The 15795-nt window shown below is 42.8% G+C and overlaps 2 protein-coding genes across 2 annotated transcripts; one reads left to right on the forward strand and one right to left on the reverse strand.

Moving 5' to 3' along the window:
• Nucleotides 1-289: 289 nt before the first annotated feature.
• nxpe3 (neurexophilin and PC-esterase domain family, member 3) lies at nt 290-3817 on the forward strand (the record flags this gene model as incomplete). The annotated part of the gene is made up of 5 exons (XM_079230326.1): nt 290-382; nt 588-1369; nt 1529-1599; nt 1708-1926; nt 2021-3817. 5 exons carry the CDS (start codon nt 290-292, stop codon nt 2572-2574), a joined length of 1719 nt encoding a protein of 572 aa, XP_079086452.1. The 3' UTR covers nt 2575-3817.
• A 355-nt stretch (nt 3818-4172) lies between these two features.
• Nucleotides 4173-15261, reverse strand: me3 (malic enzyme 3, NADP(+)-dependent, mitochondrial). The gene is made up of 15 exons (XM_079231360.1): nt 15173-15261; nt 14555-14772; nt 11522-11655; nt 10956-11105; nt 10649-10724; nt 10382-10543; nt 10098-10201; nt 9909-10018; nt 8783-8880; nt 8548-8661; nt 8347-8452; nt 7664-7806; nt 6676-6849; nt 6359-6457; nt 4173-5541 (listed from the first exon to the last, which is right to left on the reverse strand). The coding sequence occupies exons 2-15, from the start codon at nt 14765-14767 to the stop codon at nt 5380-5382; spliced, it is 1845 nt and encodes a 614-aa protein (XP_079087486.1). The 5' UTR covers nt 14768-14772; nt 15173-15261; the 3' UTR covers nt 4173-5379.
• Between the last annotated feature and the right edge of the window lie 534 nt (nt 15262-15795).

A 15795-nucleotide genomic window follows, 5' to 3' on the forward strand; every position in this document is an offset into this window, starting at 1 on the left:
CTAACACTCGTTTCATGTATAATTACAATCGTGATACTGGTGTACTTTCACCTCATCAGCAGAATAAAGCCTCATCAAGGCAGACAACACAGAGGTGGAAAGACAATGTACATTTTTTATGTGTTTCTTTATTACCAGGAATAGAAGAAGTTTTCTGTTTCTTCATCCTTCTCATTGACAGAGTTCGTCCTCCAGCATCAGTCACTGACGACAAAATGATGCCGTCATGGTCGGTGTGACAACATAGAGGGAAGCCGGCCCTGATCATGGGAGACGGAAGGAGGTCACCATGTGCCGATATCTGTCCAAATATGCCCTCATCTTCCTCTTCCTAGCCCTGTCTGGCATCATTTTCCTGCTACACAACATCCACACTGTGGAGGTGAGAAGTGGCCGACACCACAGGTTTTCTCAATTACTTTTAAAGGGAATGGATGTATCAAGTTCAGTGGTCAAAGGTCAAGGTCTCTTTGACCTCACGAATCCCATTTCGCCCATACCACAATTCATAGGCTAATTATACAAATTTCACACAAGGTTAATACGTTGATGGCCTCATCTCTTAATTCTCCTCCCTTTGTCTTCAGAACTGGAACTGCCACACTATTTCCGCCCTCTATCAGCTCCAGAGCAGGATCCAGTCATCCTTCGTCGCTGTGAATCTCCCCACCTTTCATCACAACCGCACCTTCTGCGCCCATCTGGGTCAGAAACCCTTTCCTGAAGATGAACTGGAAGAGCGCTACCTGTTGGACTCCATCGCCTGGCCCGTGCCTCCGTCTGGCTCCAAACCAACCGCCCTGCGCCAGACGAGTGACCCGGTGCACAGCCTGTTCGCCATCCTTCCCATTAAGGGACGAAGGGAGTGGCATTTGGGCGACGAGCTGGAGGCCCTCGTCCAAGTGCATGACTTCCAGGGTCGTCCTAAGCACTACGGTGGGGATTTCCTTTTGGCCAGACTGCACTCCCCGGACCTTGGAGCCGGTGTAGCAGGCAAAGTGCTTGACCACAGGAATGGCTTTTATTCTGCCATGTTCCCGCTCCTGTGGGAGGGGTCTGCACAGGTCGAGATTACGTTGGTGCACTCCAGCGAGGCCGTTGCTGTTCTGCGACGGTTGAGGGAGGAACGACCAGATCGAGTATTTTTCAAGAGTCTGTTCCGCCTGGGCTTCCTGTCTGAAACGACTATGTGCAACCTGTGCCTGCCCTCTGACCAACAGCCTCTGTGCAACTACACAGACCTTTACACAGGGGAGCCCTGGTACTGCTACAAGCCTAAGATGCTCAGCTGTGACACCCGAATCAACCACGCCAAAGGAGGCTATCTGAAGCACCTCATTACCAACAAAGAAGCATTGCTCTTCCAGAGGTTTGTACTATTCTAGGTTGTAATATGACTGTGTCAGGTATACTGTGTTGCCTGTTCAGTCAAAGTGAAACATAGCTCACTCCTTTAGTGTCTAAAAGCTAAACTATTCAAACGTTACCATTGTTTAAACACTGATCAATGCTGTCCCTTTTGTCTCAGCGGTGTAAACATTAAAGTTCACATACACGCTTCAGGGCCCGACAAAATCGATGTGCTGCCTCCCAGGAAAGGTATGCTATACCCGCAGAGTAACGTTTGTAGTTTGTGCGTCATGTCGCACGCTTTGATTCATTCCATTAACTTTGATTTTGTCTGCAACATTTCTTGCTTTGTATCAGAGGTAGAGGTAGAAAACAGCAGTGTAAACCCAGAACCTAGTAAGCTAGCGCCATCTGGATATTTCTACGAGGACTCATGGAGGCCATTAAGTGGCGTTACAATGCGCCAGTTCAATGAATCCTCTGCCATCACTTATTGTTTGAAGAACAAGGTGATCAACATGTACGGAGACTCCACCGTCAGGCAGTGGTTTGAGTACCTCATTGCTTTAGTTCCAGGTGAGCGATGTCTTTTTGTCTCATCTTTTAGTTTCAAACTCTGCACGTGTGTGTATTTAACATTGCAACTTCAATGTATTCCTTCTTCCCTCAGGATTAAAGGAGTTCAACCTGCACAGTCCTAAAAACGTTGGGCCTTTCATGGCGGTGGACAGCACCCACAATATCCTCTTGAAGTACCGCTGCCATGGCCCGCCCATCCGCTTCTCCACCGTCCTGGCCAGTGAGCTGCGGTACGTTTCCAACGAGCTGGACAGCCTCTCTGGGGGTCCCGACACCGTCGTGGTCCTCAGCATCTGGGCCCATTTCAGCACCTTTCCCGTGGAGGTGTACATACGGCGGCTCCGTCACATTAGGCGGTCGCTGGTGAGACTTCTGGACCGAGCGCCGGGGACCATCATCGTGATCCGCTCAGGCAACCTCCAAGCTCTGGACCAAGAGGTGAGCCTGTTCAACAGCGACTGGTACTCCCTGCAGCTCGACGAGGTTCTCAGGTCCATGTTCAAGGGACTGGACGTGCTGCTGGTGGACGCCTGGCAAATGAGTTTGGCACACGACCTTCCTCACGCTCTCCATCCACCTCAAGTCATCGTCAAAAACATGATCGACGTGCTTTTGTCTTATGTTTGCCCAGAGAAGACAAAATAGCCAACGGATAGAGAAGAAGAGGGACAATAGTGGATCTTGTTGAAGGAAACTGAGGAGTTAACTGTGTGAATCCATTGTCTGGATAAAAGTGTTCCCCAAAGCTACACACCTTTAAATACTGAGAGACTTTCCTGACTCCGTTGAGTTGCCGGTTATATTTCATTTTGAATCTCACAAAACCAATTTTATTCTGAAAATGCCAAAGACTTTGGCAGAGTGATTGTTAGGTCCCATGCTTTTGTTACCAAAGTGTTTTGTTTGTGTATGCAGATGTTTTCTTTTAAGTTGTCCATATTTGGAGTCTGTATTCTTTCAAGGTTGGAGTTTGAACTTTAAACATGTATTTGTTTGTTAGTTTTGCCAAAGCTGAAGACTCTAGGTTCTTATTTTCAAGACTTTCATCATGCTCTGACTATCTGTTCCGCAAGCTACTACATTAACTACATTGTTGTTAAATATCATCTATATATGTGTCCAAATGGTGTATAGTTTTAAATGTTATTTCAGAGTACACATCACTGTAACTCCTTATGACAGATTAGAAAAAATGGCTGCATTTATAGCACTTTCATCCAAAGTGTTATTAAAAGACAAAACATGCAACTCTTGTCAACCATATTGAAGCTTATTGAGGATCATCTTTTGAGCTTTTATATCCTAATCCTTGACTTTTTCCTGGTGACTTCTCTAACTGACAGATCAGCCTTTCAGCCTTCAGACTCTTCAACGCTCACACAGCTTCCACTTCACACGCTGTCAGTGGTCTTTGTTGATTCAAGGCTTGGCCTTTACACACATTTCCAAAATCAGCTCTTTTGTACAAATAGCTAACTTTCTATTTCAAATGTTCGATGTTTTGTATGGACACATTAACAAGTACTGTGCGCTGTCACATGCTCATCATAGGAAGCCAGTAAAGGCCGTAGTCACCAGGTCTGAGAATAATGTGCCTATTTCCTATCTAATTCCTATAAACTTTGTCAGAACTCATAAGAGCAGAGTTGCTGTCATGTTTGCCATATTTGTGATTGTCAAATGTGTGCTTTTCTAACTGTCCGTACAAGCAGTTCATGACTGTATTTAGTCATTTAATTGTTAAAACTAGAGGTTAGATCAAGCAGTAAAAGGGTTTGTGAGATGGAGCTGGACAACATCTACTGTATGTAATGTTTGTATCACTATATGGGGGTATGATAATTGTGAGGATTACTCTAATCTAAAATAAATAAACTAATCTGTTACAATGATAGCATTAGTGGTCATTCATTAGTCTCAGTTGCTCCGGTTTCTAATACATTTTCTGTTGTATTCATTAAATTATGTCTGTACTCAAACAGAAAGAATCTTGTTAAGATCAAAAGATACCCGGTATTATAGCTGCTTCCTGTCAGAACATGTATAGCAAACAGAGTCTGAATCCTACAGCACATCCACTCCATATTAACACATTTTAAACAGACTTAACAGGTAATGGGTCCAGCAGCAGAACATCCAAAGTGAACCAGGTAACACATGATGAGGTTCTGTAATACAACACCTAAGGACATGATCACAAGAGTATTTTAGCAGAAAAACGCCATAAATCACTCATATTTTGTTGACAATTTTATTTAAAAAGCTTCATGTTCCCTTTAAAAACGTCAAGCATATCTGCCAATACTAAAGCTTGCAGAGCATCACGTTCTCTAGAAATAAAATATACGATACAATTCATCGGTAACTTTGGCAAAAACACCACAACGGGAAGAGAGCTCTGTACAAAACGAAGAGAAAAAAGACACCATTGTATACAAAAACATCCTGATGGTGACACTCAATCCCCAACAATGCCTCCTCTAAACGCATTCAAGAATACAGACGTGCCTCCCATTAAGAAGATCCGGTTCTCAAAGGAAGGCAGAGATGGAGAAACAGATTGTGGAGTGTTTTCACATCTGTGTGCAGGCTGAACCATTGTGGCAGATAGGAGTGTGAAATATGAAGCAGCAGCTTCGGGGATGAGCCGAATCAGACTTCTTTAAAACCCACCGAACAAAAAGAGGTTTCAACCAGAATATGGAGCAGTGTGATCCTGAGGCAACACAGGAAGAGGCACGGAGAGTTTCAGTTCAATTGTGTCATGTTTTTAAAGCTTCATAAAGAGTCCTCTGTTGATTTGTGTCAAGACAAGAGGAAGCATTGTGCGTTACTGTTAACCACTGCGTTCTTATTTAATCCATGATTCATCTCTCAACAAATGATTTTGAGTCACTGCAAGTCACTAAATACAACAACATTTTAGCAGGATAATCTATTGGAGGGAGTGTAGTTTAAGTTGCAAAGTTATAGAGGTCACACTTAAGATATTTGATATGCTGTTTGTGTGGCTATAAAATATTTTACTCAGTCAAGACCTTCAATTAGGTACAGAGAACTGAACACAAAAAATACAGTTCTGAAAGAGGAAAATACAACTTACTAAAATGTATAAAAGAAAGACAGAAACAATGAGAAAGCAAAAAAAATAAAAAAATCAACGCAACTTTTCTAAACGGGGGCCATGCAGAAATTGTACATGACGTGTTCATCATGCCGTGTTCACACCGGACGCGGCGCGAATTTGCGGCGCGACCAGATTACATGTAAAGTCAATCCACAGACGCGCTGCGACGCGAATTAGCGATTTATTGCGCCGCGGCGAGATAGACGCGTTTGAGGCGGCGCGAACAGAACGTTTGACCTGGAGCGAACAAAGCGTTCCACGGTGGACGCGGCGCGAATTTTCGAGCCGCGTCTGGTGTGAACACGGCAGGGAGGGAGGCGGGATCACACATCCTGGACATTCATGGCATCCTGAGGCCAGCTGTACGTGTCCATGGTGAAGGAGTCGTAATCTGGGCTGTAAATGTGTGACAGCACAAACGCTTCCTTGTCTTTGGGCTCAGGGTACACTGAAGCCATGTTGTGTTTGTATGCATAGTTGACAATCTGGAAGAGAAGGAAACGGAAGAAAGAGGCATAAAGAATATGGGATTGTTATTTTCTTTTTATGAACAAAAGACTTCTTCTGCCAAAGATACAACTATAATGTTTTATTTCACAGGCAATACTTCAGTTTACCTGTTATTTTTTACTGTTAAAGTGGGTGGAACTGATTTCCAAAAAAAAGGTGATGTCACATACTTCAGTGCACCAATCAGGATTTAGCAGCAATTGAATTATAATTTAGTGTCAATCAAATCAGATCAAATCAGATAAACACAGTCCTGATGATTAACTGAGTTTATGAGTGTTAAGCTCTTAATAAATAATATCTAAAGATGTTATTTATTCATGAATATTTAGAGTTTATTTGTTTTTTTCCTAAGAGACTTTGTTGCCAAATACAATAAATATAATTTCGTAAAAATATAAAATCAGCTTTTGCAGATGCTTATCTACATTAAATTAAGGAATGCAAATGTATTCCTGAGAAAGTTTAAAAAACAATATCCTCACATCAACACTTCCCAATCCACAATATGAACGTTACCTTCAGCGAAACCAATTCTAGCCTGAGACGTAGAATAAAAAATAAAAAGTATAACATTTTCAGGCAGCCGTTGAGACCTCTGACTTTTATTGTACGTAAACACAAACACTAAAAGACATCACTCATACGATTTAGTTGATCCAGATTTTAGCTCCATATGCAAACTATTCTGCCACAATATTTACCCCCCTACTTCCCCCCATGATATTTGAAACTGCAGTTACATATTCCCTGGTGAGGAATGAGGTCCGACCACACAGAAAGATCACTTACCTTCACTGCGATCTTGAAGGACACCTCTCTTATGGTGTTGAGAGGAGGATAGAGTCTTCCCTCGGCCAGGTGCTCCTCTGTGACCATGTTAGCTATCGCCTGAAACCATAGAGGTGATACCAAGTTCAAGGAAAGGGCAGAAAGAGAGGCCTTGAAACAGTAAAAAAGATGCCAGGGTGTAGAAAAGGGTCTAACATCCTTATTGGTTGAAGCTTAGGTGACACTTTACAAAATAAAATGTTTGTTTATTCAGAACGTCCTCATGAATAAATGTTACTTTGAATCATTATTATGTGGTAGAAATGTGAAGACAATACCTCTGCTGTGGTGAGGAAGATGTCGTCAGATATGTGGCGCACTCCGCAGGCAATAACACCCAAAGCAACTCCGGGGAAGACGTATGCGTTGTTTCCCTGGCCGGGGAAGAAGGTGCGTCCGTCAGCCAGAGTCACGTTGTCGAACGGACTTCCGCTGGCGAAGATGCCCCGGCCCTGAGGAGGAGGAGAGGAGGAGAGAAAATCATTAAGTGTGAGTCACTTCTGTAAAGACAACAGAAAGATACGTTTCTTGTTTGTTTGTTTGAGATAAAGAGAAAGTGTGGATTTTCTTTACTCTGCTGTGGTAATGTAAAAGTGTAGAGGGACGTAATGCAACCGACACTGTGTGCATTTACACAATGATTGCTCTGCATTATACAATGTGTGCATTTACACAATGATGTGTAATTATGACAAGGAAAGTTGTAGTAAGAATTGTATTGGCTACAGCTGATCATGAAAAACTAATGTAGTTTTATCATGTGATCGGTTTATCGTTTTGCTGAAAAGGCAAGTTCAGTGACCACATTTTATGTTTTTGGGAAATTCTTACAGAGCCTCTAAATGTCTTGTTCGTTGTAGACGAGGCCTTACTGTCAAACTTTCTAATGTGTTGGCATTTAAAACCTTCAAAATATGTCCATGTCTGCCGTATGAGACGGACTACAACAGCTGTATGCAGTTGTACGCAATTTCACACATAAATTACACCTGGGGCAGCAATGTGGCGCAACAAGAGAGCAATGTATCAAAAGTACAGAAAAATAAGCACATGAGCAAAATAACAGATGATGTTTGAAATGTTGTATGGAGGTAGGATATGTATGAGTTTTCTTTACATGTCAAGTGTACACACAATAGTATGTTTGTGTGCGAAAACATTGAATACAATCTAAATACCTCCACAGTGAACCGTAAGCCTGATTTGAATCGATTGGAAACGTTTCTACATTCAGCACCGTCGCCCCACAGGGAGGCGGATGATTACCTCTGTGAGCTGGTAGCACTGCTCTGCTGTGCACTCCGCCTTGCTGGTGGGATTACTCAGGGCAAAGATGATCGGCCTCTCATTGAAGGACGCCATATCTTTGATAATATTCTCAGTAAACGCTCCAGCGATAGCAGCCACTCCTTCGTGGTCAGGAAACAGAACATAGGGGCAAGGAAAAAATACTTAAACGTCACAAACTCCAAAGAAAACATTTGATTAAAAAGGTGCCATTTCAGACCACATGGGTCAATTACTGCTACAATTACTATTATCTCCAAATTGTAGTTTTTTTTTTAAAAACCGATGGATTGATTTGAATAATTGTCGTATAATTTCTTCTTTTATCTTAAAACACAGAAGATGTGAACTTGAAACAATGATGCAACTGTTTTTGATTAAAAGTCTGAGAATGTATTCCAGTTCATCACACATGCAGTATTTGATTTAGAACACTAATGTATGCATCTAAAGTCTTTGAAAGAGTTAGTTGATTTGTAGGAAATGACCAAGTAGTTATTGTGCTGAGCAAAGCTGGAGGGACAGAAATTCACCTTTTATAGGTTTCTCTGTTTTTCCACAACTGTTAACCATAAATGGATAAAAACAAACTGAGTTATAAAGGGTTTTATTTTAACACCATAAAAAACAAAAACACAATGGGTCCTTCCAGGTGGACTCACCGATGATCGCAGTGGGTTTGATGGTGTGCACCACTTCCTCCAGGGTCTGTATGTGCTGGTGATCGTGAGCGAACTCTTCCTTCTCGTGGTTGAGATTGCCTCTTCCCTAAATATGAGTAAATGGTGTTTTTTTTGCCGTTTGGTGATTTACACACAGTTGATATCTGAGAAAGCAAAGCAGGTGACAGATGCACACTTTACCTTTACAATGAGACCTTTTGAGTCCACCATCCAGATTCTCTTGGCAGCTTCTTCCCTACTTACTCCCTCTTTGGCCATGGCCATCATGAGCAGGTGAGCGATACCCAGAGCAGCCTGGGGGAAAAACATTTACAAAAAAATATTTAAATGTGTCAGCCGAGTTGAGTTTCATGGATTACAGACAGTTAATTTCATTTCAGAACAGCATAAAATCCAGGGGCAGAAGTCTTCTCACCTCGCCCGCTCCCTGGAAAACAACAGTATGGTCTAAGAGTGTGTTCTTGGTGATCTTCAGAGCAGCTAAGATCCCGGCAACAGCTACTGAGGCCGTGCCTGAAGAGAAAAAATAAAAAACATTAAAAAAAAAAAAAAAAAAAAAATTAAAAAAAATCACTGTAATTTGATTTTCTGTTGTTTGGCTTGTGATATTTTAAAAAGGCAAAGAAATCATCTTCTTGTAGCCGCTTGTCACTGGTTGCAGCAACATTTTATATATTTCAATATTTCACGGACGGATTGACATGAAGTGCATCATGACCATACAGGTCATTTAAGAACATATAATGTGTAATTCAGAAATTTATAACAGACTTTATGATGTGTCGAGTTTGTCGGTGTGATTTAAACAAATAATGGTCTCATATTCAATATTTTTTCCCTTCTGATATTTCCAAGTTTTATCATTTGCCATGCCTACAGTGTTTACTGCCTCTTGCAGCAGTTGTAGTACAATATTTGTGTTTTCTTATGCTTTGTGTAATCGTCCTCACACCAGCAATAGTAAGAGTGGGAGTAGTGACCAGAGGACTCCAGCAGGGGGGGCACACGGCTCTTTAATGGACAACTCCATTCCCCCCTGCACTAAATACACAAATGATCTGAGTAAGGTTTGTGTCTGTGCATCTTCATGCAAATACGCTCCCTTTTCAGGGCGTTTACATAAGCAGGCTTTTAGAAAGTAAATCTCTGTGGTGAACTGAAATCTTGTTATCTTTCTAAAGATTCATGCTCCTAACAAAATTAACTGTGTCAGTATTTATGATTAGACACAGGCTTAGACATGGCTCATCTGTGTCTTAGTGACAGTAGATTATGGATCTGGCTAGAAACGGGAAATAGATTGAACCTGGTGAGATTAACAATTTGTTCTGTATGTTTTTTTCTTTTCCCTCTAAGAAAGTTGCACTTCTGGGATGGGAATATTGGGGGGAAGTGAGGGGATGTTTTTCTTGGAATGGTTAGATGGTAAAAAGCAGTCTATTTTTTCTATTTTAACACCAAAAAAAAAACATAAATATTGTGTGTATAAAGCTACAGTTATGGCACCGGCCGCCTGATGGAGGCCGTGAGTGTTTAAGTACCCTGGATGTCGTCGTTGAAGGTGCAGAATCGTTTCCTGTATTTGTTGAGGATGCGAAAGGCGTTTCTGTTGGCGAAATCCTCAAACTGAATCAGACAGCTCATCCCGTACCTGCAGAGCGACGGAGTGAGAGAGTCAGACAGTTGCTCCCACGTTCCCTCCCTCCCAGTTAATTTATGCTTCTACTCACTTGTCTGTCACCGCCTGCATGAACTCGTCGATCAGATCGTCGTACTCCTTTCCTCTGATTCTCTTGTGCTTCAGTCCGATGTACAGGGGATCGTCAAGAAGCGTCTGGACCAAAAATATCAGTCAATCAATCAATTGATGAGACAACTTGACATTTCCTTTCTGTTTTATGACTGATTGGACTCCTCTGATATGCCCTATCAAGTAACAACTGATAAGAGTCAGATATGAAGCGCTGCAGCTGCTGATGAAACCTCACTACAGCCGCCCTGTGATCAAACACACCTGGTTGTCAGTGCCGACGTCCAGCAGCACAGGGAGACACTGCTGCGGCCGAACACCACCGCAGGCGGTGTAGAGCGCCAGCTTCCCCACAGGAATGCCCATTCCGTTGGTTCCCAGGTCGCCCAGGCCGAGGATACGCTCCCCGTCTGTCACCACAACGGCCTGCAGGAGAACACACATCAGTGATATACTATGTATCGTACAGTGTTGGTTTCCCAGGCATAAAAGGCTGTGTGTGTGTGTGTGTGTGTGTGTGTGTGTGTGTACCTTTATGTCTTCCTCAGGCCAGGAGTTGAGCATGGTGGCGATGTGGCCTTTATCGTGGATGGTGATGAACAGTCCTCTGTGAACCAGTAGGTTTCAATTATCGGGCAGCGGTATTGACTTGATGATGCATGTTTTTCAGATCAGTTTCCTGCATGCTGACATGCAGTCAACCATCACACTGATTATTTGAAGCCTTAATATACAGAAGTTAAAATAATAAGAAATGATCCAACCAATGCAAGGATGAAAAAAGACCTAAACAAATACTGAAGCTGTGCAGCGAAAGTGCAGATGTGATTATTCTCACCGTGGTCTCCTGAAGGCGTGGCCATACTGTTGGCAGGCCAGGCCCACAGTGGGAGTGTACACGATGGGCATGAACTCCTCGATGTCAGAGGTCAGCAAACGGTAGAACAACTTCTCGTTCCTGTCTTGCAGCGTCATCAGCAGGATGTACCTGAGACAGAGAGCAAACATTGCCATTTAGGTTTCCTGAAACCTTTTCTCTGATTTGTGTTTATTGTAACCGTACTAAAAACATTTCTGCATGAACTATAGTGAGATAGAGGTATGACAAGCAACACATGTCTCAGGACAGAATTAACCCAGAGATGCTGCAGTTATCTGATATGCGTCTTAACTACGAGGCCACTGGATGTCGCTTCACAAGTCTTTCATGTGACAATAAATACACTGTTAATCATACGACAACTGGCGAGAACAACAGCAGATGTTGAGCTGGGAAACAGATGTGACCAGCTAAAGAAGATTTGGGACAGCCCCCCCGATTTGTTGCGCTCCTTCAACATCTGCTGTATTCTTGAACAGCACCTCAGCATGCTTTATTGTGAAAGTCAGAGTCGGTTCCCTCACTTGTCCAAAGGATTGGAGCGTGTTTCGTAGCTCTTCATGACACGCAGCACTTGCACGTCCTGGGAGAGGAAGCAAGGGGGCAGCAGGCCGTGGATGCCGAGCTGCAAGCGCTCCTCCAAGGTAAACGCCATTCCCTGCCATGTGGAAGAAAAGCGGTTATACAACACTGTGACCACTGAAAGAGCGCGCACAGGGAGAGGCCCACTAGCTAAATAAGAAATCAAACAGCCCAGACCACAGTGACTCATGCGTTAGTCATCCCAGAATGTGGCTGGTTGTGACTCATACACGCACATAGTTTAGAGTGGTCTTTTTAATGTTTTCTCCAAATTACTTCAGCTGCCCATTTTTTTTGTATGGAAACCCTGGGAGTAAAACAACGTTTAAAAAGTCAGACCAATGTTTTGTTCATTTAAAGCGGTAAACAGGACGAGGCAGAGCTTTTATTCTGGTAAACAGCCTTGCACCCCTCTGCCTTCTGGTTATAGTCAGTGCTGCCACTCCTCTCTTCCTAAAGAACGATTGGAGGGGAGTGTGAGATTTAATCTATTTATTCTGTCCAATAGTGCAAGAGCCTGAGCTCACTCCCCCGTCGGATACACTTTTCTTTCCTCGTCCCTGCTGTATCGCTCTCTCCGTGTCCTCTCCACTCTTGGATGACAGAGGAAACACATGCGGAACAAACTGGTTTCCTAAGGTCGGGTTGTGTTTTTCTACTGTGGGTCTGTGAAAATATCTGAACACACCCGCATCCCGGTAGATTATTCATGCTGGAGTGGATTAGATATCTAGTTGCTAATAGTTCCCTTAATCTTACAATCATCACAACTACAGTTGTTCCACAAGCTGCATGCTTTCCATTAAGGAGTATTTCAAAGAACCGGCTGAACAACACTGTACTGTACAGCTGTAAGCAACAGTCTGCACAGCAACAGATCTGCCCGCCAGATGTCATTAATAAAAAGGAGATACTCTAACACACCAAACTAGATTAACATCAAACAAGGAGAGAGAGAACATTGGTCTCCACAGCAAACTTTCAAACTTATCTAACGTTACAAATGTGAACGGAAATCTTTTCACATATAAATGCATTTAATGAGTGTGTGTGACCGAGAACATGGTCAAAGAGAAAGTCACAGATTAACAGAGATAAGGTAAACCCATTAGAGCAAGAAGGTTAAGTAAACCCATTAAGGTGACACCCCTAACCAGTAGCTATTAAAACACTATAGACGGAGAGGGAGAAACTGCATGTGGGTGGGAAAAGTATAAACTGCTTAGCCTTAGTAATGGCTCCAATCCAAATCATATCATGAATTACTATGAGGTTACAACATAATAGCATCCCATATAATCACATGTGTTGCATTTACATGGTTATGATCTGGTTTAGCTTGACATTTGAGAGGTCACTGCAATCAGTTTGGCAGGTTTGCAGAAAGAAAGAAGGGAAGTGAATAGGGTCTCAATAAATACAGCTAATAAATACAGTGGCGCTACTTAGTGTCAACTTGGATTAAACCAGGACTGTGATGGTGATCTGATCATTTAAAATATTAAAACCACCCTAGACACAAACTAACATCTACTTTTTTTATTAAAAGTCTATTTTTCTCAAAGTGTGGCCATAACTTGCTGACTGTTTCCGCTGAATTGACCTGTGAGTACATTAACTGCTGACTAGGCGTCAGGAACTGTAACTTCCTATCAACCCAAATCAAAGCAGTGAACTCAGCTCAAGTGTCTCTCCTGCTGAGCAAGGCAGACAGAAAAAAAAAGTATTCCCAGTTTACAGAGCTTGGGGGGAAAATGCAGTAAAACGAAAAAAACGTTGATGAGTCACTTGGTGGAGGTTTGTTTCAGGCCAAATCTGCAATGGCAGCCTCTTTGGAAAAAGCTTCTTATTTATGTATAAAATCTAGTGACTCCACACTGTGACTGCAAAAGCATTGATACTGGCATGTGCTTATGCAGGGCAATTGCCACACTTGTGGATACACAATTAAAAAGTTATGATCATCTTAAAAAGCGATACATGTTCTTCATATTTTCTCTAATTAAGATAGACAGAAAGCAGACAGAGACAGACCCAGAGGAATCAACAGGGAGATCATTCACAGCTCCAGATGTGGGCGTTTAACCACTAAACTATCTCAATTAGATAGCAGCACTCCAGTGCTCAACCACGTGGTATTTTCATGGTATTCTCTGTATGTACCACCACCCTACAACATGGTAAGAGGGACATAATATTATCTGTAGAGAGAGTCATGTGAACACAGGGTCAGCAAAGGTTTTGCATAGTGTTGCAGCTTTTCATTACTTTATGCTTTAAGACACATGTCATACTACTGTGAACACAAGAATGTTGAGTGTTATATTTGTTCAAGAATGCAAAAAACAATGCTTTTTCCTCAGGTGGTTTTCAACAGTATATTTCCATCAGACCTGTGGCAGTCCAGTCCTTATTAGGGGCCGTCACACTCCGTACATGTGTACGTACGTGTACTACAAAACCACATAATTCTCCATCAGTGTTGTACTTCAGAAAGCTACTTTATGAATAGAAGGAATTGTAGAAGCTATGAGGCCTTCAGAGACGCTGATAAAAATAAGTTATGATGACAGGTCACACATCATGTGTGAGCTAGATAATTTAAAAAACAAAAATGTGAGGACAAGAGGCCCAATGATTCTCTGACTGGAAATATTATCTAAACTAAAATACCAACAATTCACTAGCCAAAAGTAAATCGTATCTGATATTCTTGTGTCTTTTTTCTGACAATTAACGGAATATGTTAGTAAGAGTGTTGGTCAGACAAAACAAGACATCTGAAGAGGCATTTTCCACTAGTTGCTTGTAGACCAAAAGACTTAGCGTTAAGATTTTTTGATTTTTGTATTAATACGTTTCAATCAGTGACTCCAAAATGCATCAACAGTTTGCAGGTATTTGTTCCCTTAAATAACACGACCGTGCTCCTGGTGAGAGTTCACTAAATGCACCGGGCACATCGGGGAGCTCACCTTATTCAGGTGAGGGTTTCTGGTGATGTCGTAGCCCCGCTTCTTAGTACTGACGCTGCCCTTGCGGCTCGTCCCGGAGTGGCAGACCCGCACCGCCTGGAGAGAGGCCCTGTCGGCGGGCACGAGGTGACCCGGGGAGCCGGCGAAGACCCTCATCCCGCCCGCCGCCGTGCGCCTGAGGCACAGCGCGGCTCTTCCCGGGAGCGAGTTCATGCTGCCTGCAGACAGCAACACATTCAGCTGCTGGTACAACAACTACTCACCTTCCAGCTCAGAAAACAGACACACAAGCTAGAAACGCCGCACATATCGGGAATAAAGAAGTTATTGGTGCGACATTAACGAGCTGCCCCAAGCGCGCGAGAGAAGCGAGCCACGGCTTTATACTCGGGTGTCATAGCAACATGTCATGTTAGTGGCAATACATATAATACATATAATACGGTGTTAATACAGACGGTGTTTTCATTGTGTTCGTTTTAACTACAAGCTGCTGTGAGCTCAGCTAGCTGCTATTAGCTCAGCTGCTACTATCAAAACGGAGTATTTCTCTATGGGACAATCTGCGCACATGCTAATGCTAAGCTAGCAGGTGGCTAACATCCAGCTCGTCTTTACCTGAAAACGGAGTGATGCTGCGAGACGTCCGACTTCAATCTTCATGCGATGCGTTTCTCTGCCCGGTGGATGCGGTGGCTATGCTGGAGGTTGTGGGGGATACAAAGCTAACAGCTGATCCAGGATCCTCTGACATGGACGATCTCACTTCCCCGCTGGAACCGCCAATCAGACGGCGGCCCGGCCCAACCCCTCCTCCCATCGGTAAACAGAGGCTTCAGCTTTATCGTCTCCAACTGACTCAAAATGCAACATAAGTCTCTTTGAATACATCTCCTAATTTCCAATAACTTATCTTTGTTATTACGATTATATTGTACAACAATGTCGCTGTTTAAGTTTAATGGCTTGATTATGTTTCAGAAAAAAACATTGCTTTGGAAGAAAAGGACATTTTTGCACCGCCACAAAGACACTGAACTCAAATCAGTCTGTGCAGTCTACATATTGTTTTATCAACATCTGGTTCCCCCTGCTGGCAGCAAAGGTTTTCTTCTTACAGTCATGTCTGGTTTAATCTGTAATGATTCCCCGGGGGCAAGCAAGTTGCCATTGCAAGTTCTTATGAAGAGTGCTATGAACAAGCTATTTGTATTACTAATTATAAGCTATAAGAGGCACAG

This window comes from Taurulus bubalis (genome assembly GCF_910589615.1).
Source record: "Taurulus bubalis genome assembly, chromosome: 15".
NCBI classification, from domain to species: Eukaryota; Metazoa; Chordata; class Actinopteri; order Perciformes; family Cottidae; genus Taurulus; species Taurulus bubalis.

Excerpts from the sequence above, each read along its gene's own strand:
- me3 (XM_079231360.1), bottom strand. The coding sequence starts at position 14,767 with ATGAACTCGCTCCCGGGAAGAGCCGCGCTGTGCCTCAGGCGCACGGCG. Across the intron at positions 8,881-9,908 it reads CTTCAACGACGACATCCAGG|GCACGGCCTCAGTAGCTGTT; the intron begins GTACTTAAACAC and ends TTTTCTCTTCAG. Across the intron at positions 5,542-6,358 it reads CCTTCAAGATCGCAGTGAAG|ATTGTCAACTATGCATACAA; the intron begins GTAAGTGATCTT and ends CTTCTCTTCCAG.